We start from the raw sequence: 24,411 nt of genomic DNA on the forward strand, positions 1-24,411 counted from the left end.
CATTTTAAAATACAAGCCTTGATCAAACATATAAGCTTTGATAAAAAATGCAGGCTTATGATTAGATGCCTCACAAGTACAGTGGTACCTTGGGTTAAGAATGTAATTCATTCTGGAGGTCTGTTCTTAACCTGAAACTGTTCTTAACCTGAAGCACCACTTTAGCTAATGGGGCCTCCTGCTGCTGCGCCGCCGGAGCACGATTTCTGTTCTCATCCTGAAGCAAAGTTCTTAACCCGAGGTGCTATTTCTGGGTTAGCGGAAGTCTGTAACCTTTTTTGGGTTAGCGGAGTCTGTAACCTGAAGCGTATGTAACCTGAAGCGTATGTAAGCCGAGGTACCACTGTAATTTGCATTGGCTTAGCGCTGCAGAGTCACAGCAGCCTCTCTGCCGCCACCCTAGTCATTGATCCCTAGTCATTGAGCTGGCCATCCCCATTCCCCTCCCACGCCAGTCAAATAAAGATGCATAAATTTCAGGGATTTAGGATATTATTATTATTATTATTATTATTATTATTATTAAAATCCTGTTCTTCAGCCAAGAGTCTCCCCAGAGCAGCTTACAAATCACTAAAAGGGAAAATGGCAGCGGTGGGAATTGCAGAACTGGTGACTCTCCCATGCTCGCAATTCGTGGAGGATGAGACCAATTTATCTAAACGAGGACAAACTGGGCGAGAGTGGAGAAAGCGCCCTCCCCCTCAGCCACCCACTCTAATGGTTCAGCCCGCGGACAACCCCCCCCCCCCGCTCCTGACTTCGCACAATGGCTCGTTCCCGCCTTTAGTTTTTTTAAATCCCCTGAGGGGCGCTCCTACGTCACGGACGCTCGGCTCCGCCCCCGCCCCCTTCTTCCCCGGCGGCGGAAGTGACGCCAGGCCGGAGGCCGGGGCTTCCGGTGCGCAGGCCACAGTGGCCCGGCTACCAATGGAGAAGCCCGCGGGGAGGTGATTTTCCTTCTTCTGCTTCTGCTTCTCCTCCCCATTTCCCTCTCCCTCCCCGGCTCTCTTCCGGCGGCCCCCCCCCGCCTCGCTCGCTGCCGCTGCGGGAGCTGCTTTCCCCCGAGTCCGCGGCCTCTACGCCGCCCTCCCCTCACTCTGGGTGAGCGCAGAGGAGGAGGAGGAGCGGGGGGGGGGGTGAGCCGGGCCTTGTTTACATGGAAGGGGAGGGAGGTTCCGCCTTCCTTTGGGCGGGGGGGGCTGAGGGTGAGTTTCAGGGCTTGGGGTGCGGGGTTTTTGGGGAGGGGTCCTTTCCCGTTAGACCCACAAGGGGTGGGAACCTGCGAGGGGGTCCCGGCGCTCTCCCCACTGCCACAGGCAGGCAGGCGGGTGGGTGGGGGGCAATGTTGTGGGCGAAACCTTCTCCCACCCCCGCTTTTGGGACCAGCCCACTTGGCCCTGCCAGCTTCATCATATTTCAATGTTGTATTTTAATCTTGTTTTTACGTTGTATTCATTCAACTTGGTTTTATTATTGCTTGTTAGCCGCCCTGAGCCCGGCCTTGGCTAGGGGGGGGGCGGGGTATAAATAAAAATTATTATTATTATTATTATTATCCAAAGAATGTTGGCTATGCGCTCGGGCGCTTCCTGAGCCTCCCTAGAGAAAGGGAAAATGGGGAGGGGGGGTGGGAGAGGTCCGTTGTAGGTTATGGGTGCCGGAGCTGCCTCTTTGTCCACGCACCGTGTTCCTTCCCACCTTCGCACTCGCATGCGAAATGATTTACACCCCACCCCCCCGCACCTGCCTCAGTATCAGAGTATCTGCTCTAGCGTTAGGTATTTCTGCAAGTGGGTGCTAAACGTTTTAAGTTGGCCTCCCTCAACCTACCTCGTCCCCCACGTGTGTCCAAAACATCTGGGATGGCACCAGGCTGAAGCTTAAGTAGTGCCACCTGCGTGTGAGTCCGCGTACAGGTTGTGCAAATAATATCTCTTGGAAGGAAGCAAAATGTCTGTATTTCAAAAGACATACAGTCTACACTTAACTGTTCATAAGATGGGGAAGGGTATCACCACAGAGTATTTAGCAGCAGATGGGGGTCTGTGCGGAAATGTACAGTGGTACCTTGGGTTAAGTACTTAATTCGTTCCGGAGATCCATTCTTAACCTGAAAGTGTTCTTAACCTGAAGCACCACTTTAGCTAATGGGGACTCCCGCTGCTGCCGCGCCGCCGCCGCATGATTTCTGTTCTCATCCTGAAGCAAAGTTCTTAACCCAAGGTAATATTTCTGGGTTAGCGGAGTCTGTAACCTGAAGCGTATGTAACCTGAAACGTATGTAACCCGAAGTACCACTGTAATATCTTTTGGAAGGAAGCAAAATGTGTGTATTGCAGAAGATATACAGTCTACATTTAACTATCCATAAGATGGGGAAGGGTATCACCACAGAGTATTTAGCAGCGGATGGGGGTCTGTGCGGAAATGTATTTAACTTTTGCATTTTGTGTGTATAGGTAGCATTTTCAATGTGGCACAGAAGGCACTTCTAAGTGGAAGCTTTTGCCTAGGCAGGTTTGAATGTGGGAGCTTCTCTTCTTGAGCTTAGTTAACTGCCATACAGACATCTTTGTCACCTTCTCTAAGTCTGTGGTCCCAGCCACATTTGCATAATTTGCTGGGACTTGGGTAGCTAAGGGATAGGTTGCTACCGAGCAGGCTGCTTTGCTTTCGTTATGTTAGGTGGCCCCTGTTCTGAAAGTAATACTCTTGATTTAGTGAGGAGTTATATTACAGAGCGGGGGGGGGGGGGGCGGCAGGGAGAATCTGTGGGTTTCCAGGTGTTAATGGTCTGCCATTCCCATAATCCCTGGCCATTGGCCATGCTGGCTGGAAATGATGGGAGCTGAAGTCCAACAACATTTGGAGAGTCACAGGTTTGCTGTTTCTGCTCAAGAGTCATGTAATTATTTGCTTCTGGTTGAAATTTACCCTTGTGTGTGTATTACTTAACGTAGTTTTGGGCTAAGGCTCGTAATTGTAGCAAATTACTTCTGAATATATATAGCATTCATGGGTAGTTCTGAATGCATTATATAATCTGCTTTTAAAACTGGGTATTTCATACAGTAGATAAGTGCTCAACACAACTTTCATACATTCTTCATGATACATTGAGCTGATCTTGCATGTCAGAGCTGTGTCCAAACATTCAAAGGATCAGTCACCTTTCAAAAAATGAAGTTTCTCTATAGTTGTTTCACTATGCGAGTCAATTTGTTGTAGTAAAATAACTGCAATACTATAGTCTTAATGTCCCAATTTGGCATACCTAGGTTTGGGAACAGATATTGAACTATTGTTACCCATGTGGATAATAGAATTCCTTGGTCCAATTCATGTCACACTACAGTTTGCCTAAGACAACTGAATCTAGTACAGAGTTAGTCAGTTCCTAGTGGCTACTGTTGACAGTAATGAAAACAAACAGGTGTACAGAATGTATTGGGCATCCTTCTCCAACCTGGTGCCCTCCAGATGTTTAGCATTACATTAGGTTGGAGAATGCTAGTACAGGCAACTCCTGGTTTGTGTGGGGGTTGTGTTCCTGGCCCCTGTGTGCATCAGGGGAGTGCACATAAGCCTCTTCTGCCCTCTTCTGGGTCCTAAACAACCCATGTGCCAGTGGTCACACCTTAAACTTTCCTATGAATCAGCTGCTTTTTGCTGGCTGAGAGAATGGCAGCTTCTTGAAAACACTGATGTGCTAGACTTAGAAGGTTTCAACAATGTATTCGGTTGGCATGCATATTTGTGGTATGATAAGGTAAAAGCACATAAAGCGTTTAAAAACCACATTGTTAGAAAAGCACTGTTCAATGTTTGGATAAGATATAAGGATTTGTTAGAAAATAAAACCCCAAGATGGTTGTCACCAATGGAAGCGAAGGCACAGAAAAATCGAAACTTTTTTTTTTTTATGGATGTAAACCAACTCAGAGACTGGAGCTGAGTGTATACTCCACTAGACCAGTCTGAGAGAAGTGTAGTATTTAATTCTGATTTATTTATTGTGTTGATCAGAAGATGTAAGTTGCAGCTTGCTAAAGCTGTGATTTTCTCATTTTGCTGATGAGCTCTTTAGAGAATGCTTCTAGTCATGGTTGCTAGCTGTAGTCAAATGTAAATAGGCAAGTAAGTAAGTAAGTAAGTAAGTAAGTAAATATCGGTGTAGATAGAATTCTGCCTTTAGCTATTCTGATATCTCCTATGGATTAGTGTGCTTTTAAATAGATAATATTAGGGGCTAAGCCTGGGTCTGCATTAGTTGCTTTGCTAATAATTTCCTGTCTTCTGAGCTTGGAATATTTGATGTGTTAATGTGATAACTTTTGGTGTGCTTATCTTTCAGTCCTTGGGCAATAGGCAGGCATATCTCTCCATTTCACCATTCAGCTATTAATTCAGCCAGCTTGCTTTTCAGCTGTGAAGCAAGGGGATGGTGACACTTTAAAAGGTCATGGGAACCTGAGTTATGCACTGTCACTGCTTCTGCATAGAATTTAGCACCATTAGTTATACAGAGGTGCAATTTTTGCCAAGAAAGGTTATCATCCGGATGAGGCAAGTAAATGGCATATGCGAAAGTTTGGGGATGGTAAACTGGTAGTGGGCAGTGCGAAAAGGGTGGTACTTTGCAGAAAAGTGACTTTTGGAAGCAGGAGGTAGAGAACAGTCATATGTGTACAGAACACCATGGAGAGGAGATGCAAAGAAAGTAAAATGAATTTTATTTGAACAATTGTGAGATACTGGAACCCTTGCGTATAGCAATATAGAAAGGTGGTATACAAGTTAAAAGTGAAATTTAAAAAATGAAAAATAAATCCTGGATCCAGCCCTCCGGTCAGATCCAGTTTCCCAATGCTGCATGAAGTTCAGGCCATAGGGAGAGGGGTGTAACCAGTCGACTTGGAAGCATGTAGACAACCTGTCCTGGGTAGAGTTGCCTTCCTCCTAAAGTACAAGCCATCTTTGACAGGTTGCCTTATCTCCTCTCAAGTAGGCATCAACAGGTTTTCAACTTGGAGGAGCTCCTTGGAGCCTGCGTTTCTACTTGATGCACACTTGGCAGCTGTCTTCAGAAGCTCCTTATTCAGCTACACCAGCTCTGCCCCCTAGGAAGAGCCAGTCTGACTCACTGTAATGCACTTGACACAGGGCTGTCTTTGAAGGCTGTTGAGGAACTTCGGTTGCTCCAGCATGCAGTGGCTAGTTTGTTAACGAGATTGGGCTAAACGTGCCATATTGCACTGATCGTCAGTGAGCTGCACCACTTATTTTTGAAGCACTACTCAAAGTGTAAAGGGACGCGGGTGGCGCTGTGGGTTAAACCACAGAGCCTAGGACTTGCCGATCAGAAGGTTGGCGGTTCGAATCCCCACGACAGGGTGAGCTCCTGTTGCTCGGTCCCTGCTCCTACCAACCTAGCAGTTCGAAAGCACGTCAAAGCGCAAGTAGATAAATAGGTACCGCTCTGGCGGGAAGGTAAACGGCATTTCCGTGCGCTGCTCTGGTTCGCCAGAAGCGGCTTAGTCATGCTGGCCACATGACCCAAAGCTGTACGCCGGCTCCCTCAGCCAATAAAGCGAGATGAGTGCCGCAACCCCAGAGTCGTTCACGACTGGGCCTAATGGTCAGGGGTCCCTTTACCTTTACCTTTACTCAAAGTGTTAATTTTGATCCATAAATTTATGCGTACATGGCCTGAAGGAATGCTTTCTCCTTTGTGTTCTCGCCCCATTTTTGCAGATCTTTCGATGAGAGACAGCTGAGGGTGCTGCTACCGTCAGATGCATGGCCCCCACTGTGCCTCTGGGCAGCCCTCTCCACTCCTTTAGATGGATCAGAAGTGGAGTTAGGTTTAGAAGACCTTTAGAAGGACTTTTTGTCCTTTGTGAAATAATTTAATGAGAGCTGAAATACTGGAAACCCATAACACTTCTAGGTGGGCAATTTGAATGTCTGCTGTTAAGATTTGTTATGTTTTGATTATTTTAAATTGGGCTATTTGCATCTGTATGGTGTAGTGTACAGTTTTTAGTTTTCGTAAGCTGATTTTCTCTCTCTGTTAGAAAACAAGGTACAGACTGAAACAAATGCAGTGGTACCTCGTAAGACGAATGCCTCGTAAGATGAAAAACTCGCAAGACAAAAAAGCTCGCAGAACGAATTAATTTCGTCTTGCGAGGTACCACTGTACAAATTAGCACAATTAAAACAGAAGATGGATATATTTCTGTGGCACTTTTCAGAGTACAAAGTCTGTTGCAGTTCTTTTCCCACTCAGATTTACAGCAACTGGAGCCCTGTGAGGTAGACTGAATAGGGGGAGTGAGGCATGGAGCAGGAATCTGAACATGACTCCTGAAGCGACCTGGGCATAGGAATAATAATCATTCAGTGTCTTACAAAAAAAAAGTGGTCTGCCTTCATTGCGTATGAACACTGCTACTTACTATTTTAACTTTCTTGAATTCCCACCCTGCCCCCCCCCCCATATGAATTCTGTTGTTCTTGTCTGGCTATTTGCAGGCATTTTGTTGGCATTAAATTTACTCATATATTTTTCTTTCCCCCCCCTTCCCCTGCCCCAAATTTAGGAGGCAGAGAAGTCAAATGAAGTCAAAAGAGCGATAAGAGTTGTTGAAAAAGAAAACGGACGTTACTCTCCTGCTCCGCAGTTTGGCTGAGCACTAAGATGTCTGTGGACATGAACAGCCAGGGCTCTGACAGCAACGAAGAGGACTATGATCCAAACTGTGACGAGGAGGAAGAGGATGAAGAGCCTGGGGACATTGAGGATTACTATGAGGGGGTGGCAAATGACGTGGAGCAACAGGGAGCAGATGCCTTTGACCCTGAGGAATATCAGTTTACCTGCCTGACTTACAAGGAATCGGAGAGTACCCTGAATGAGCACATGGTCAGCTTGGCCTCTGCATTAAAGGTGAGCAGCACTGTGGCATGCGATGAAGGTGCACCTTTAAGGCTGCAAAACGGACAAGGAAAACTTGAACCGCTTGGTCTGCCATCAGAGCTGTAAGTGAAAAATGACCAAAACTGCTGTGGATCTGGGGTGGCTGTGTTTCCGGTTTCGCTTTGTGTGTGTGCCCCTTTTCACAGAGCACAAGTGCTTTAATACTCGTAGGCACCAAATATGGCTGAACTCTCCTTTACTGACTTCCTAGTACTTAACACAGGCATAGGCAAACTCGGCCCTCCAGGTGTTTTGGGACTACAATTCCCATCATCCCTGACCACTGGTCCTGTTAGCTGAGGATGATGGGAGTTGTAGTCCCCAAACATCTGGAGGGCTGAGTTTGCCTATGCACTTCTTGTTTTAAAAAGTTTCTAGTGCTCAGTGCTGTATAATTTTGCGGTGGTGTCTGTTCCAGGCTTAAGGTCAAATGGGATTTGGGGTAGGATTTCTCTCCCTTTTAGTCACTGTTCATATTGTGGCTCTCGTTTCTTCCCATGGTCTTTCAATGCTAATCTCCTTATCTGTAGTAACATCTTTGCAAATCCATCTCCTCTTCACTTGCCACTGCCATTTCAGTCCTTTCTAAAATGACTGCTGTAAAATGTAGTATTGCAGTTGGAATAAACTCTGGTGAACTGCTGACTTAATTATCTCTTTCATAGACCCTTTTCTTTTGCAAAGCATCCCAAAGGAGAAAGAAAGTCAATTGCACCTGTCCTAAGAGATCTGTCAAACCAAGCTCCCACATTCGCCATCTTGCATAGGGAAGCTGGGGCCAAACCAGAATGAGAAATCATTTATAGGGGCATTAGGAAAATGGAAGGATGATGTGTAGCTTGTGAGCCTGAAGTTTCTGGCTGTTTTCTTCTTCTTCTTTGGCGAGCACTCGTAGCCGAGTGAGATTGTCTTCCATAAACACGGTTTTAACAGTGAGTCTGTAAGTGACTGTGGAGGCCAGTTCTGGATCTGTGTGTCAGTGATGCCCATGCTGCTCCCCCGGGATAAAATCTAGAATAAATAAGGCAAAGTGTTTTGCTGTGCTAGCTTGCATTAAGCAAAATGGTAGCTCTTGATCTGAGCTTCATTTTGGGTTGCTTAAGAGTTCTCAGTGCAACTGGAAAGCACTTTTATTTGTAATTCTTTGTTGCATCATAATTGGGTCTTACTTCTGTAGTGCACATTTGGCCCCAGAAGTTATTGCAAAAGAGGAAGCCCAAGATGATATGCAAATAACTGAGGAGCTAAAATAGATTCCAAGTGAGTACATGGAGAAAAGACACATTAAAAGTTCCAGTTCAGCAATTTGATAATGTGTTGTGCATCTTAAGGAGAAATAATCATAGACTTCAGGAGGAGCAGACTGGGTCTCCTGAAATCCTATAATTACTATGACAAGTGGATTGTTAGAGGTAGGCACTGTTGCCTGCTGCTGTACCAGTGACTAATTGCTCCTCGGCGGGGGGGGGGGGGGGCAATTTCTGTGCGTGTTGAAGGGAAGAGAACAATAATCTGTAAGTATTTGGTTAATAATGCTTGGGCAGTAGCCTTAATCTAGAAGAATTCAAGCCCTTTTGCAGATGCTCAGAGACGAGTTCAGTTTCTGAGCAGAAGCCAGCATTTGACACTTGGCACAAGCCACCTGGCATAATCGTGACACGTCGTAATGGACTGCCGTGAACTTAAAGCCACTAACAACTCTGAACACAAAGTAATGCACAGAATAGGTTTCTGTTGCGCATCTTTTAACAGCACTATAGACACTTGAAACCTCACCTAATATTCACCAGGCTAAGAGTTATGAACCAAATGAAACTCTGGACACAATAAATTCTGTGAAGCTTAAAGGTAAAGGGACCCCTGACCGTTAGGTCTGGTCGCGGACGACTCTGGGGTTGCAGCGCTCATCTTGCTCTATAGGCCGAGGGAGCCATCAAGACATAATTGAGAACAGCAGTCTTGTCCTGTATGCGCACATTAAGTGCCTGATGTTCCTGGAAAGGACGGTGGAGCTCTGAATTCTCTGAAAGTGTGCTAATAGATGCATGGCCCACTTCCACACTTAAAGTTCCTCGGTTCATTGTGGAATCTTACTTGCTCTTTAGAAGCTGTTTTTTCCAGGGGTCTCCTTCCTCAACTTTTGAACTGCCATCTAGATTTGACAGCGGAAATAACCTAGATTCTTAATTGGCATTGTGCTCTTCAAATGCATTGTCAAGCTGCATTCCCTTCGGCAGGAAAGAGGATATATTTCTCGGCTAAGCCAAGTTTGAGGCAATTCACGGCGAAGAAATCAAGCAGTTGTAACTCTGGGAATGGTTTTAGTGTGCTGCCTTGCTTTTCTCCAGCCTGCCAAAAAGAGGTGAAGGCAAAGCCTCTATTAATTGGAGTTGGTGCTTTTTAGCCAGGCTCACTTCCCGTTTTGGTTAAATGATTTTCTGGATATCATTATATGAGCAGCCTCCATTGAACCCCGGAAGCCTTCTAATTACAAACGTGTCATGCTTTGCAATTACCGCTATGTCACCTTAGATACCTTGAGCAATTATTCTTAGCAGTGCTTAAACCTGTGCTGTGATTATGGCCACCTAAACAGCTTTGATAATCCTGAGCTAATCCTTTTGTGACTGCTTCTAGTGTGTTGTGCTGCCAAATCGGTCCTTCAGAGACCTGCCTTGGTTGGCTGCTTTATTTGTCACGTTGGAAACAGGGTCTGGATCAGCATCTTGGCAGGTCTGGTCAACGGCTACCACCAATGCTTTGCTGCTGCTGCTGTTGCTCAATGCCCCTCCCTATCTTTCTCTTTGCAGCGACAGAGCCAGCTTATTATTCCCCCCAACACTGCATCCCAATTCCTTTTGCTCCCACCCCCCCTTACTTAAAGCAACGTGATTTGTCACTGCAATAGTGGTAACCGTGCTGGTGGCTTTTTCTGCCTCTTCCTCATAACCTGGACTCTGAGAAAAGGCCAAATAAGTTTTCCTTCATAGCAAGGTGTTCTGGGATAGGTGACCACAAGAATGTTTGCTTGGCAACTAGGAAGACTTTTTAACCTGGAACTTTTAAAGCACAGAATGCAGAGCCCAGGCAAGGCAGCAGGGGAGAAGGTCGATGGTTGCCCAGGCCCTGCACACGAGAGCCAGGCTTCCCTCACAAGCAGTGAGCACACATTGGAGCTGGAGACACTGTATTTCACTATACTTTTTAGGCAGAAATCAAGTTAGATAAACTTGCTTAAGGGTCCTTGTCGAGTTGGCCTCCCCTAAGGTCAACAAATATCCTTGTTCTAACATTTAAAAGAGATCTGTTCTTTCTTTTTTCCATTATCTTAGCCCTTGTTTTGGTATGCTGTGGTCACTCTGCATAAAGAAAAATGTAATGTCTCGTAAGTGAAAGTATCAGGATGTCCTGGCCTGTTTCCTTGGCAGTCTGAATATAGTCCTATCGGGAAGACCTGAGCCTCTTCCCTGGGGTCACCACCTACCGGGCAATCTTGCATAGCTATATTTGCACAAAAGCTACTTTGATACTTTTCACTTCCTCCTTGTTTGACTGGGGAAATGAGCCACAAGTGTACAGAGGCAGTTCAACATCCATCCTACTTCTCTTTTGATTCATGGATCCCTAAGGCTACTACTCTTGTGGATTTGCAAGAAGTAAAAATCTCATCTCACAGCAGTTGGATCTGTGCAGCATGTGGAGAGCGGGGGAAGCACAGGAACATATTTTTTGACAAACCTGGAAGTTTAACTTGATTTTATGGCTAGACTAGGTAATGGAGTATTGATCACTGTGTAACACAGTTTCCAGCGGGGTAGCTATTTTTGTCTCTTGCAGCACTACCATAGCAGTCTTATGGCACCTTTAAAGTCTAGGGGTGAGATCAGAAGGCTGTGGATGCAGTTCTTCCTCCTCCCCCTGTAGCTTCCACAACTGGCTCTGAGCATCTCTACAGAGCATGTTTGGGGGGCTGCAGGATGAAAAGGAAGGGGAAGTCCTCTATGCACAAGCAGAATTCCACAGTTTTAGACTGTATTGCCCTAGCTTTCGTTATGGCACAAGCTTTCTTACACACACATGGCTGGGGGTTTTTGTAGTGGAATGCAGAAAATGACAGACTGTTTTAATTATGTTATTAATAGCCGCCATTCACAGAAAGCAGCGTTTAACAACAGGCATCTTGGCATTGGGTAAGCCAATTAACACATGCAGTGTGGTTTCAGTCCACAAGTGATCGGGTTGAACCTCTTGATGTGTTGAATTCAGTTGTTTCACATTGCAGTTTCCTTTTGAAGTTCCTTTGTTCAAGGCTGGTCACCTTAAAGTTTGTGACATTATAGCATCCAGGGAAATGTTCCACTGCTGTTTTTTTGTTCTTTTAAAATCCATTTCTGTTTAAAGTTTCGTGCCCATTCATGCTTTTACATAAAGTGGCCTGGTTGCCCTACGTAGAATGCAGAGGGGCATTGTCGGCAGTTGACATATTTCATGTCATTTTTATTTTATTTATTAAATTTATATTCTGCCCTTCTTCCCGAAGAAGCCCAGGGCAGTAAAAAGATCCCCAATTGAAAAACTAAAGCATTCTGAAACAAACACATATTTTTCCTGCTGTGTGTCAAGTTAGGGTGTACAATTACATTAAATACAGACACTTCAAAGGCAGCAGACCTTTTGTGCATGAAGCAAAACAGGACAGAATGGACCTATGATTGAATGCCGATGAAACTGAAACGAGAACCCATCTCTACTCTGAATTAATAGGCTGATGAGCATTTGTGCACAAGTGGTCAAACTGCAGAAATGGTTGTCATGCTGACAATTAATTTGTTCCATGACGTATGGACTTGGGCTCAGAAAGAGTGTAAGCAGCAGCTGGAGTAAAAGCATCTCCATCCCTGTTTGTTGAGACCAAGTGATCACTTCATTTTTTGCATTTTTACTATAGTACTATACTCAAATATGGTTTACAACCCATAGAAATAGGCTGTACTGCCTTTAAATTTTTTTTTTATACTGTTGTGATGTTTTGTGAGAGGGTGATGTAAATACTTTCATAAGTTAAAATTATAAAATTGCATTTTATTTATTTATTTATTTAATATCCCACCTTTCTTCCAAGGCAGAAGCAAGGCAGCTCACAGCATACATTAGTTTAAAATCAGGCACAACTAAAAACATGCAAGAAATACAAATATTTAAAAGCAGGTAAATAAGTAACCCTGCATAATAAAATACATAATACAAATGTTTCCATCTTTTTTAACAATTCAGAATGGATCTAAAAACAAGCTAACAAAATTTTGCCCTTCACATATAAATAGTATTTGCATACATTTTGTTGATTTTATCCTCTAACAAGAAAACAAAGCCACCTGCTATCAACTGCAAGAAACCCAAGACAACCTCAGCAAAAATATCATGCACAAATACCACGGAAGCCATGCAAAAAGTGCAACTGCTGAATCCTGCCCTATGGAACCTGTCTCTGTACAACAGCACCCAAACCACCAGACTAAGACATTTCTATTTACCCAGACATTTGGTAGTTAAGGTAGCCTCTAGGGTGGGGTAGAACGTGTCCTACTTATCGTGTTGTTGCATGAACATTTTAGGAGTTTTGTTATTGGACATTGTGTTTAAAATTTTCCAGCTTTTAACTGATTTTATCTATTTGCATTTTATCTTAAGTTGCTTTGAGCCTTTATTTTGTATAAAGCAACTGACAAATGCCGATAGTAGTAGTAATAATAATAATAGTAATAATAATTTTTTAAAAACCAACGCACGTCCAGTCGCTCAGCTGCTGCTCATCTTTATTGCTGCCCTTTTCCCATATGGTCAACAGTTTGCAAGTTAATCTCTAGTTTTGAATTGTGAATTGCTGCTGATAGTGGTTACATTTTTTTAAAAAAATCATACCAATGGGTTGTATTAAATGGAGTAATTTTTAGTTACTCATTCTTCTGAATGTCGCAACATCCGGAGAAACAGGGAGGAATGGCTTTGAGAGTGAAATTGAGGTGCAAGTTGTGGGGTGCTTTTCTGTAAGGAGACTGAGGAACTAAAAGAAGCCACAGTGACGTTTCTCAGGGCCCTGTTCCTGTTTCAGTGCATGAGGAAGAACCTGAAGAAGCAAAAACTTCTTCCATTGCCTATTAATTCCTGCTAATCAATTTTGCAGGCACCTACCTCCTATAAGAGGAGCTGGTTCCCAAATCTGTGCAGATACAACCCTGCAGGTACACTTTGATATGAAGCCTTTTTAAACCACCCATTGCAGAGTACTTTATTCTCCCTTGAATGTCACTTAAATCAATGGAGTCTTGGGCAGAGCTATTAAATTTGCTTGGCACAGTCAACCTTATGAAATGCATTCTTCTGCTTGCATAATTCTTCCAATATTTCAGTTATCAAATCTGGAGTAAGGGGCTTTTGCTAGTGCAGGATTTCCCAAACTTGAGTTTCCAGTTGTTTTTGGACTACAACTCCCATCATCCCTAGCTAGCAGGATCGGTTGTCAGGGATGATGGGAACTGTAGTCCACAATCAGCTGGAGACCCAAGTTTGGGAAACCTTGCGCTAGTGGGACCCATTAGTTGAATCCTGCCCATGCTTTTGTTCTTGGTCTTGAGACATAAGTGGAAAACTAAGTAACATGGTGGCTAAGGGGAAGAACATTTGAGAGGGGTAAATATTTGCTTTTCCTGGAGAATGTTGGTAGCATTGTGAAAATACAAATTGGCCTTGTTTTGTAGATATGGGAGGTAGATATGTCCTTTCAGCAGGTATGTTTGACACGTTAATTTAATCTGGTTTCTCCCCTTCCTTCTTTAGGTGTCCCATGCAGTTGCTAAGCTTGTATTAGTTAGCTTCCACTGGCAAATCTCAGAAATTTTGGAAAGGTAAGCATGTCTTCAAGCTGTGGAGCATTACTACTGTGGTTTTCTTTTCACTGCCCTTGGAGTATCATATTTTCTTTTTCTTTGAGCCGTTTCCAGAGTTGCAATCCTATGAACACTTGGTATTGCACACTGGCGTTTAATTTTCAAGTAAGCAGATGTTGGCTACTTTGAAAATTGAAAAAAGGGATAATGATCCATGGCTGATGAAGAATATGGTTCATTGGCCGGCCTTGGTTTGGACAAAAAACAAGGGGTACACGTGTAGGCTAAAGCAAAAAAATCAAAAACATGCACAAAAACGCTGATTTGAAAATTCAATTTATGTGAATAGTAGTAGCTAGCATAAAACACCCGTTTCCAAATAAACCCTTCATCAGTGTATATACATTTTGCTGTAAGGCCAAACACAAAAAACAATTAACATGTGTTCAATATACCGCCTATAAACATTTTAAAACCATAAGGCCCTGCTGATATAAATAATAAATTTCATTAATACAATAAAAGTTTTAGAAAAAATACTCCAAAAGCTACTACAGTCATAATATAATCACTTAAGCTAATAAAGCACATAAATAATTGTTGCTTACCAATCTTAGGATCATACAAGCCTCACTGGGGGGGTGGGGGGTGGACTTCCCTGGTTCCCTGATCTTAATGCCAAATCCTATTGTATCTCAGTTATACTTCTACACAAATTTAATTGGTTGCAACTCTGTCTGCTTTTGCTCATTAGCATTTGATGCTGAATACACTACTATTCACATAAATTGAAATTTTCAATTACAGATAGGTAGCTGTGTTGGTCTGCCATAGTCAAAACAAAAAATTCCTTCCAGTAGCACCTTGGTTGTTGTTTAGTCGTTTAGTCGTGTCCGACTCTTCGTGACCCCATGGACCAGAGAACGCCAGGCACCTCTGTCCTCCACTGCCTCCCGCAGTTTGGTCAAACTCATGCTGGTAACCTCGAAAACGCTATCCAACCATCTCGTCCTCTGCCGTCCCCTTCTTCTTGTGCCCTCCATCTTTCCCAACATCAGGGTCTTCTCCAGGGAGTCTTCTCTTCTCATGAGGTGGCCAAAGTACTGGAGCCTCAGCTTCACAATCTGTCCTTCCAGTGAGTACTCAGGGTTGATTTCCTTCAGTATGGAGAGGTTTGATCTTCTTGCAGTCCATGGGACTTTCATGTGCATGCACATTTCTTCAGATACCATCTGAAGAAGTGTGCATGCACATGGAAGCTCATACCTAGAACTAACTTAGTTGGTCTTTAAGGTGCTACTGGAAGGAATTTTTTGTTTTGAAATTTTCAAATCACCCTTTTCGTGCATGGCCTTGGTTTGGGACAGGACTCTCCCCCTGCAACCTGCCTTCCTTGGTGGCTGTGATGCCGAATACAATTATGAATGTAGGCGTTTCCTGCTGAAATCTGTAGCTCTTGTTTTCATCAGCTCTGCAGCTATGGTTCTGTGCTGATTTGAAGTTTTAACTCTTCCTCCAGGCACAAGTCCAATTCTGTCCAGTTGCTAGTGGACGCACGAGTTCAGCCTGCCTCATCCAAACACGTGAGTTATGGACTGTTCCGGCATGCTTGATGCTAAAACTCCTTGTATAGTTCCCCAGAGACTAGCTCTTGCCTCCTTGCCTGCTCTCTGCTGGCTTATGCAGTGCTGCTCTTGTGGGTTCAGTAATAAAATTCTGGCGTAAAGCTATGATCCGCAGAAAGTAGTCAAATGCACTTCAGCTGCCGGTTGTAACCAGGATCTGTAGGGTTTAATCTGCATAGTAAGGGATTAGTTCTCTGGTATCTTCATCAATTCTTGAAACTTACCCTGAACTGTGTTGTTTTAAGAGTATGGCTAACCAAGCTACCAGCTCTGGAAAGAGGTTGCTTTTTCACTTTCAAGCAGAAAGGTCTTGTGTATCCAGAAAGCTCTGTGTGATTAGGAAAAACCTGACCTAGTTGACTTGGAAAATGGATTAGAGAAGCTTCTGGTTCATAGATTTAACCTTTTTTACAAGTGCGGTTGGGACATTTGCACATCTTGGGGATCTCTGTGAGCAGAAAGGTAGCTCTCTTGTGCTCTAAACAGGATGTGCAAGTTGGAGGGTTCTTTTGAGCTACATTCCAAACCATAAATGAGTTTGTTGGTCATGTACGTAATTGCCCCGAGATCAAAACCAGCCTCGCTGCCCTACTGTCTCACAGAAAGCACCCAATACTGTGCTGAGCAGCTTGCTCAGCTCTTCGCTATCCGAAAGATCAGGCCTTGTATTGCTTCCCCCCTTTTACTTGAAATATACTTGGTTGCTGTCAACATGTCTTACCCTCTAGAGATGATGGGACCTGTGAACCTGCATAGGTTGCTGGACTACGCCCATCATCCCTGAACATTGTCTGTGCTGGCTGGAGTCGATGGGAGCTGGAGTCCAAAATCAGGGAGGGCCACAGGTTCCCCAACCCTGATGTAGAGCAATATATTTTTTTAGAACAGGGTGGTATATAGTTGTTGCAATAGCTGATCTATTGTCCACTTGCTACCCTGCATATTGATTTAATTAAGGTAACTGCTGGAAACTGCAAATCCAGAGACCTCTGAGAGGAACCGCTTCTTTTGCCATTGGCAGATAAGTGGGCCTAACTGGTACAAGTGTCTCCACGGATCACAATTAGATTCCATGTACTTAAGCTCACTTAACATACTGTACATTGCTATCAATAAAAGTGTATCAATATGTAGAAGCCCATGTGTACAGTGGTGACCCGCTAGACGAAAGGGTTTTCCATTTTGGAGGCGCTTCGCTAAACGAATTTCCCTATGGGGTTGCTTCACAAGACGAAAAAATCTTGCGAGTTCCTGCGGGGTTTTTTCCGCTTTTTTCCGCCCTTCCCCTAAGCGCTAAGCCACTTATCAGCTGTTCTGCTGATAAGCCGCTTCTCAGCTGATCGTTAAAAGCCGCTAGACCGCTAATAGCGCTAATCCGCTAAGCTGTCAATGGGCTTCCTTCGCAAGACGAAAAAACCGCTAGACGAAGAGAATCGCGGAACGGATTCTTTTTGTCTTGCGAGGCACCACTGTATTATCCAATGCTGGAAACTTGTTAACATTGTTTGGTAGATCAACAAGATATAACTGGGCACAAAGTGTCTCAAACGTGAGCTGGAGATGTGTGGCTAATAAACATGCATTTAATATAGGCCACAAAACTTTAATGAATGAGTTGTCAAATGAATGAGTTGGTGGCTCTGTTGATATGCTTGTTTACAACTGTTTCTCCACTGTTTTTATCTGATCCAGTTATCACTGCTGCAGTATTCACTCTTTGATGATCAAGTCTGAGTTTGAGGATTAGCTAATAAAGGAATACCCCCTTCTAATCATTCTTGCTGCTGATTTATTCTGTAATATGAGCAACGTAAAGAAATGGCTCCCTCTTTGATCTGGCCACAGAGTGAAACCTAGTTTGTCCTCCTCCCTTTTTTTTTTTTATTCATCCTCCCATTTGACCAAGCCCTAGGGGGATAGCCGTTAAATCGATTCTGAAAAGAACAGTGAGAAGCAGTTGTCAGAAGCTCAGAGTGACATATGAACAGCATAAATTAAATGGGTGCAGTAATCTACGAGCCAGCGAAGTGTGAATGCATCTCAAGAAACTACAGTGTGTTGCATTTCGTTCCATTCTTGCTACCAGTTCCCACGTAGGATGAAACGAGAGAAACTGACATCGCAACTCATCCAGACGGTTTGCTGCAAACTGCAGTTTGGGCCCTTGTCAGTAATTTTAGCTTTCTCTCCCTCCCTTTTCGAATCCCAGGCCATGGTACATTCCTCCCAGCACTGCGCGGTGTGTATGCAGTTTGTCCGAAAGGAAAACTTGTTGTCTCTGGCTTGTCAGCACCAGTTCTGCCGCAGCTGTTGGGAGCAGCACTGTACAGTTCTCGTCAAGGATGGAGTCGGAGTTGGTGAGTTCAGAGCAATGTGCCCCTTCTGTACCCCTTCACATGTTTCTTCCCTCCTATCTTCTTTCAACTTTAAAATCTTTTCATAATCTTACGTGAGCAGAGGTGGGGAGCCTGCAACCCTCCAACCCCCGATACATGGAGCGTGGCTGATCCAATGCCTTAAGTTGCATTTATGTTTTTCACCCCAGCAGTTGCAGAACTTGTTGTGGGACATCGGTAAGTCCCACACAGCCTTTTCTGTAACTTTCTGGTCTCCACCTACTGATTCAGTCATGCAGTCAACTGTCTCAGTCTTCTCTGTTCTATTGGTTCACTACTTCTGGTGACAGAGAGAGAGAGATAGAGAGAGAGAATATAAACATAAGCCAGTGCAGCGTAGTGGTTAAGAGCAGTACTCTCGTAATCTGGTGAATCGGGTTGGCGGACAGCCTACCATAATTTCCAGTGTTTCTCTGATGAAATAGGGACGTCCTAAGGAAAAGAGGGACATTCCAGTATCAAATCAGCAACCGGGAGCCAGTGTGGTGTAGTGGTTAAGAGTGGTGACTTGTAATCTGGTGAACCGGGTTCGCGTCTCCGCTCCTCCACATACAGCTGCTGGGTGACCTTGGGCCAGACACACTTCTTTGAAGTCCCTCACCCTCACTCACCTCACAGAGTGTTTGTTGTGGGGGAGGAAGGGAAAGGAGAATGTTAGCCGCTTTGAGACTCCTTTGGCTAGTGATAAAGCGGGATATCAAATCCAAACTGTTCTTGCATCATCATCTTCTTTGTCGCTGGTGACACAGTAATGAGGTCGTCACATGCAATAGCTCCTCTGGCTTTTTAAACAGGTGTCTCCTGCATGGCTCAGGACTGCCTGCTCCGGACTCCAGAAGATTTTGTGTTTCCATTGCTACCTAGCGAGGAGCTGAAAGACAAATACAGACGCTACCTCTTCAGGGATTACATTGAGGTATTGTTTGCTGTTTACCATCAGGGTGTTCTGCGTGTTCTTCAGTGCCATGGAAATGCACATACAGTGGTGCCTTGCGTTAAGAACTTAATTCGTTCTGGAGGTCCATTCTTAACCTGAAACCGTTCTTAACCTGAAGTACCACTTTAGCTAAAGGGGCCTCCCACTGCTGCTGCACCGCCGCCGCACGATTTCTGTTCTCATCCCAAAGCAAAGTTCTTACCCCGGGGTACTATTTCTGGGTTAGCAGAGTCTGTAACCTGAAGCATCTGTAACCTGAAGCATCTGTAACCCGAGGTATCACTGTAATACATTTCTGTGAATTAGCATCATTTCATTAAAACTCATTGTCCTCTATCCTGACAGATTCACTTAGCTGCCAAATGCTCCAGTTTTACTCAATCACTATATAAAGTTAAATAAATATACAATAAGATACAAAGTTATCCAATCTTTTTATTTTATCAAGGCTTCCTTATATTTTTTTTAAAAATCCTTGGTTTTTTTCCTTAAAAAAAGCAAACCACTGGTGTACATGGAAAAAGCAAATACAATGGATCTATACCCCCACAAGAGATTTAAATACCATTTCTTGATTATTTCTTCCACTTGATAAAGAGAAGAATTGCAGTTGTTTAAATCAGTTTAATTTCTTGAATGAATTTACAACTGACCTGAAGGGATGCTATACAAACAACTGTAGCAAGAAATAAGGGGATAATATCAGTTTCATAAAGCAGTTAGAAGAAAACAGTGTAAATATAATGTATGGATCAGACTAGCTGCCAGGGCACATTAAAAAGCTTTTTATCTTTCTTGGAAGTCTGGAGGAGAATTTCCCCTCCATTTTTTTCACAAGGATACCAAGGACCTATATTGGGTCTTCCATAGGTTAGATTTCCAATATGATATGATGGACCTTTTTACACGTGATAAATGAAAAGTAATGCTTCCTTGCCTCTCAGCTGGGCCAGTTTCTAACACAGGCTTGTGGTGGGTTTCTTTGCAGAGCCATTTCCAGCTGCAGCTCTGTCCCGGCGCAGACTGCCCTATGGTCATACAGGTACAGGAGCCCAAAGCTCGCAGAGTGCAGTGCAATCGATGCAATGAAGTTTTCTGGTAAGAAAATTAAACTTTGAGTTGTGAGCAGAAGACAGCAAGGCATGAGTTTTCCTTAGTCAAGTGACCCGAATAGTCCAGAGAGGGAGACTTGAAAAAAGCTGCTTAGGCCATCCAGTGCAAAGTATATGAAAATAAAACTTGGTGAGATCAAATTACCCATGCCAAATTGCTTCTCCAGTCGAGCTTTGGAAGTGTCCCTCATGGCTGAAGAAGCTTGCAGACACAGCTATACACAGCTCCCTCTAAGGCAGAATTGTCAATGGCTGGCCAAATTGATGTATTAGGGATACAGGAAACTGCCTTACACCAAGTTGGACCAGTGGTCCTTCTAACTCTGTTATTGTTGACACTGACCGGCAGCGGCTCTCCAGAATGGAGTCCTCCTCAGCCCTCCCTGGAGATCCGTGGATCAAACCTGGATCCTTTTTCGTGCCAAGTATGTGCTCTGCCACTGAGCTACAGACAATCCCCATTAAAGTTGTGAGCGTTGAATGAACACCCAAAGGAGATGCTACAACAGGGGTATGGACCTTTTCTCCGCTCGAGGGCCACATTCCCTCATGGTAAACCTCCTGGGCAGGGCCAGGAGCAAAAGTGGGTGTGTCTCCTGTCTTTTGTACCACGTCGACTACATTCCAGCCCCCCAAAGTCCACACATCTTGTCAGCCTCCATCCAGACAAGTGGGAGGCATTATTGCAGCACAGTAACACATTGTAAGCAGGCAAAAGCACTCAGAGAAGCCATGGAGCTGGGCTGCTGAGGGGTGTAACCTGGGAAAGTCTTGAGGACCAGGTAGGGCTGTGTTTGGATCTCCAGGTCTGAGGTTCCCCATCCATCTGCTACAGTAGAAATAATTTGCCAGGAGTGCATGATGGCTATTCACAATCAAGCCCCCATGATAACCTATCCTGAGTGAACTGTCACCAGAGGGATGGAATAAGAGTAGGGAAAAGAAGTGCTTATAAGGACTCTGAGGAAGACAGCAGTACTTTACTACAATACAGTCGTACCTTGGATCCCGAATGCCTTGTTGCTTGGATGTTTTGGCTCCCAAGCGCCGCAAACCCGGAAGTGAGTGTTCCGGTTTGAGAACGTTATTTGGAACCCGAATGTCCGACGGGTTTTCCATGGCTTCTGATGGCTGCAGGAGCTTCCTGCAGCCAATCAGAAGCAGCGCTTTGGTTTCCAAACGTTTTGGAAGTTGAACGGATGTCCGGAACAGATTCCGTTGGACTTCCAAGGTACGATTGTACATAGTGACAAATAGGTAAGGCTGTGAATACACTACAGAAAAAACCCAGAACACTGCCATCAGAGGATGGAGTAGGGGTGAAAGGACTTCTGCTAGTGCAACAGGGTTTCCCTCCCCCTCCCAAAAAAATTCATTGATGGGGGCAGCAGGTGAACCCCTTGAACAGTGCTCAGAGTGAAGCAAGGTGGAATTGTTCCATGTGGCAAGCTGAAACGCTTGCACAGACTATATGATTGCCATAGCACTGCAATGAATTCCTCCCACTGTTTTTTTCTGATTGGTCAGGGTGGAGTGTGTGCGTGGAGTGAAGAGGGTCATTGTAGCCCTGTTGTCTGGCTCCTGGAAATTCACTCAGCCCTTCCCCAGAGCTTACATGATACTGCTCACATAACCTGCCCCAAGCTTACCTTGGCATAAACAAGAGCTAAAAATGTATTTTGAGTTTGGATTATTTCATTTTTTAAAATTGAGATTTGCAAGATACTAACTTTTGTTGCAGTACCAAATACAGGTCTTTCATGGGATGTGTGTGTGTGCATGCACTCTACCAAGAGTCTGAACAGTGCTTGTGCAGCATTACATAGAAAACATAACACTGTGTATGAGTCCCTTCTTTGCTCTTTTTTTTTTTTCCGGTTGCATGCAATATGATTTCTGGAAAGTGGACATGCCTTTCTCTTTGTTTTAAGTTTCAAGTGTCGGCAGATGTACCATGCTCCCACAGATTGTGCCACCATTCGAAAATGGCTCACCAAGTGTGCAGATGACTCTGAAACAGCCAACTATATCAGTGCTCACACTAAAGATGTAAGTGTGTGTGTGTGTGTGTGTGTGTGTGGGAGTGACCTTTCCGTTTATAACTTTGCTCCTTTTGAGGTTTTTTCGGTGGGGGGTTGCAGCAAGCTGCTCTTACATGCTAGATGTTTGTTTATAGTTTTCTCTCAAACTGTTTTCAAACCAGTTTCTATAGCTAATGTGTGCTGTGTTCTAAATAGAGAACGTTGAGTATAGAACATTTCGCCCCCTATCTAGTGCTGTCCCTTCTTTCATTCTCATCTCCATCTCCTCCTAATACATGACTCACCAGTGTCCACCAAGCAGACTAAAGGCACAGTTACACAAAATGGAAAGAAGGTGAAAGGGGTGGGTGGAAAGTATTGGTCTAAACTTCCTGTTGGCATACCTGATGCCTATCACTTCGATCTCCCAGAAAGGAGAACCAGATCTTATTTACGTTTTTCAGATCATACCAGAGAGGAGTTAGACAAGTTAGAACAGGGTTTTTCCAAACTTGGGTCGCCACCTATTTTTGGACTACAATTCCCATCATCCCAGATCACTGGTCCTGCTAGCTAGGGATGATGGGAGTTGTAGTCCAACAACAGCTGGAGACCCAGGTTTGAGAAACCCTGAACTCTAGAAGAAAGGAAGTGTGAGCAGAAGGTAAAAGGAACCTGAAGGCATTTTAATTGTAGTACTGGTGAAGAATGTGCGAAGTGAATTGAATGTAAGGAGAAACTAAAGAAGAAATATTGGGCAGCATGGGATAGCAGTGAAGAGCTGCAAAGTAAAGAGATGTTTTATAGTCTATCCATTGGTCCATCTAGCCATGTAGCATATAACATAACTGTCAGTAGGTCTCCAAAGTCTCAGGCGGAAGTTTTCCCTAGCGTGGATCTGTGGCTTCTTTAACTGGAGATTCCAAGGCTCAAAACCTAATACCTACATACAAAGCTTGGTGTAAGGCAGCTTCCTATGTTCCCAAGAAGAACAAGACTGAAATATAATAGCGTCCAAGCAAAGAGAGGGGAAAGGGATTGACGACATAGGCAGGCCTGAGAATTCTTGCACAAGAGAGGAATATGAAGAGTTGTCAAAGACCAGACTCCTGATTGTTGAAACACATAGGACAATCTAAGATGTGTTCTCTCTTTTCCTCTCTCCATCCAGTGTCCCAAGTGCAATATCTGTATTGAAAAGAATGGAGGCTGCAATCACATGGTGAGTAGATTGTGGACAAGATCAGAAATCCTATACTGCTTAATTTTAGGCGAAATCTTTGCCTGCTTCTTATTAATGCCTTCTCTCCCCTCCCCACCTCTCTCTCTCCTCCAGCAATGCTCCAAATGCAAACATGGTAAGTAGACAGCACCAGGTTTTTTGTATTAAAGTTGGGGAAAATGTTTATCCTTCTGATTTGGATACTATCTTCTAGTTAATGTGCAAGCTCTTTGGTAGCGTCTTTGCCCCTTAGAGGGAGAGGTGTCGATCTTGTTCCTCAAAGAAGCATTGCTTTATTCATTGCCTTGTGCAATAACATTTCCTCTCCTGTCCTCTGCAGACTTCTGCTGGATGTGTCTAGGGGATTGGAAGACTCACGGCAGCGAGTACTATGAATGCAGTCGGTACAAAGAGAATCCTGATATTGTAAACCAGAGTCAGCAAGCACAGGCCAGGGAGGCCCTTAAGAAGTACTTGTTCTATTTTGAAAGGGTAGGAGACATCTCCTTGGCTGGAGCTAACCGTAGCCTTTTTCATGAGCCCCCACCTTACGCAAAGGGCAATGCTAATGATGATTGTGAGAAAGCCCTCATTGAACAAAACATTCTGTAGCCACAGATCAAGATCATTCCTCAAAGTTATTCTTCCAGAAGCAAGCTCCTTTTCAGTGATAATCTCTGCCAGTCCTGTAATGAGAGTGCACTTTCCTTGAAGCCAACAGCAATAGGTTGCTTTAAATTTTCTGGTGCCGAACGGTGCTCTGCAGTGGAATCTTCCTACAAGTGTACAGTTTGCCTTCTGTAAATCTGCATAACTCTGCACCAAAACTGCTTAAAGCTGCCTCTTGGCTTGTAATTCTTAATCTCTATATAATAAAGTATCTGCATTGTGTAAACACCTAGATTGTCCCCTCCAAAATACATTATGGAAATAAGATTTTTGCATATATGTGTGTGTTCCACATAACTTATTAAAAAAGAGCATATATGAAAAGCCTTGCTTTCTTCAGACAATGCTTCAGGAAGCTTTCCTATTTAAAACATGGCAAAACCTTGCTCCAGTTTGATATCGCTGCAGATTTGAAGTGGGAATGCTAATGTGAATGGAATTGTCTTAGCTCTTTTGGAGTCACTTACCGAAAGATAATGTGGTAATATTTTTTAGAAAGCTGCAAGGATATGTTTGCTTTCTGGTACATCTTGCCTTTTCCGAAGGAGGGGCTTTGC

At 44.0% G+C, this 24,411-nt stretch overlaps 1 protein-coding gene across 3 annotated transcripts in view; it reads left to right on the top strand.

The window, feature by feature from the left end:
* Positions 1-859: 859 nt before the first annotated feature.
* Positions 860-24,411, top strand: part of ARIH2 (ariadne RBR E3 ubiquitin protein ligase 2) — a 32,221-nt gene continuing 8,669 nt past the window's right edge. The window contains exons 1-11 of one of the 3 annotated variants that reach the window (XM_081853419.1): positions 860-950; positions 6,609-6,955; positions 13,823-13,890; positions 15,392-15,455; positions 17,707-17,854; positions 18,688-18,809; positions 19,819-19,928; positions 21,874-21,991; positions 23,135-23,185; positions 23,300-23,321; positions 23,526-23,677. In XM_081853419.1, the coding sequence (XP_081709545.1) occupies positions 6,707-6,955; positions 13,823-13,890; positions 15,392-15,455; positions 17,707-17,854; positions 18,688-18,809; positions 19,819-19,928; positions 21,874-21,991; positions 23,135-23,185; positions 23,300-23,321; positions 23,526-23,677 (1,104 nt within the window). In that variant the 5' untranslated portion in view covers positions 860-950; positions 6,609-6,706. The other 2 variants (XM_081853420.1, XM_081853421.1) reach the window with 2 other exon arrangements.

Source organism: Podarcis erhardii, assembly GCF_964252035.2.
Source record: "Podarcis erhardii genome assembly, chromosome: 2".
Taxonomy (NCBI): Eukaryota; Metazoa; Chordata; class Lepidosauria; order Squamata; family Lacertidae; genus Podarcis; species Podarcis erhardii.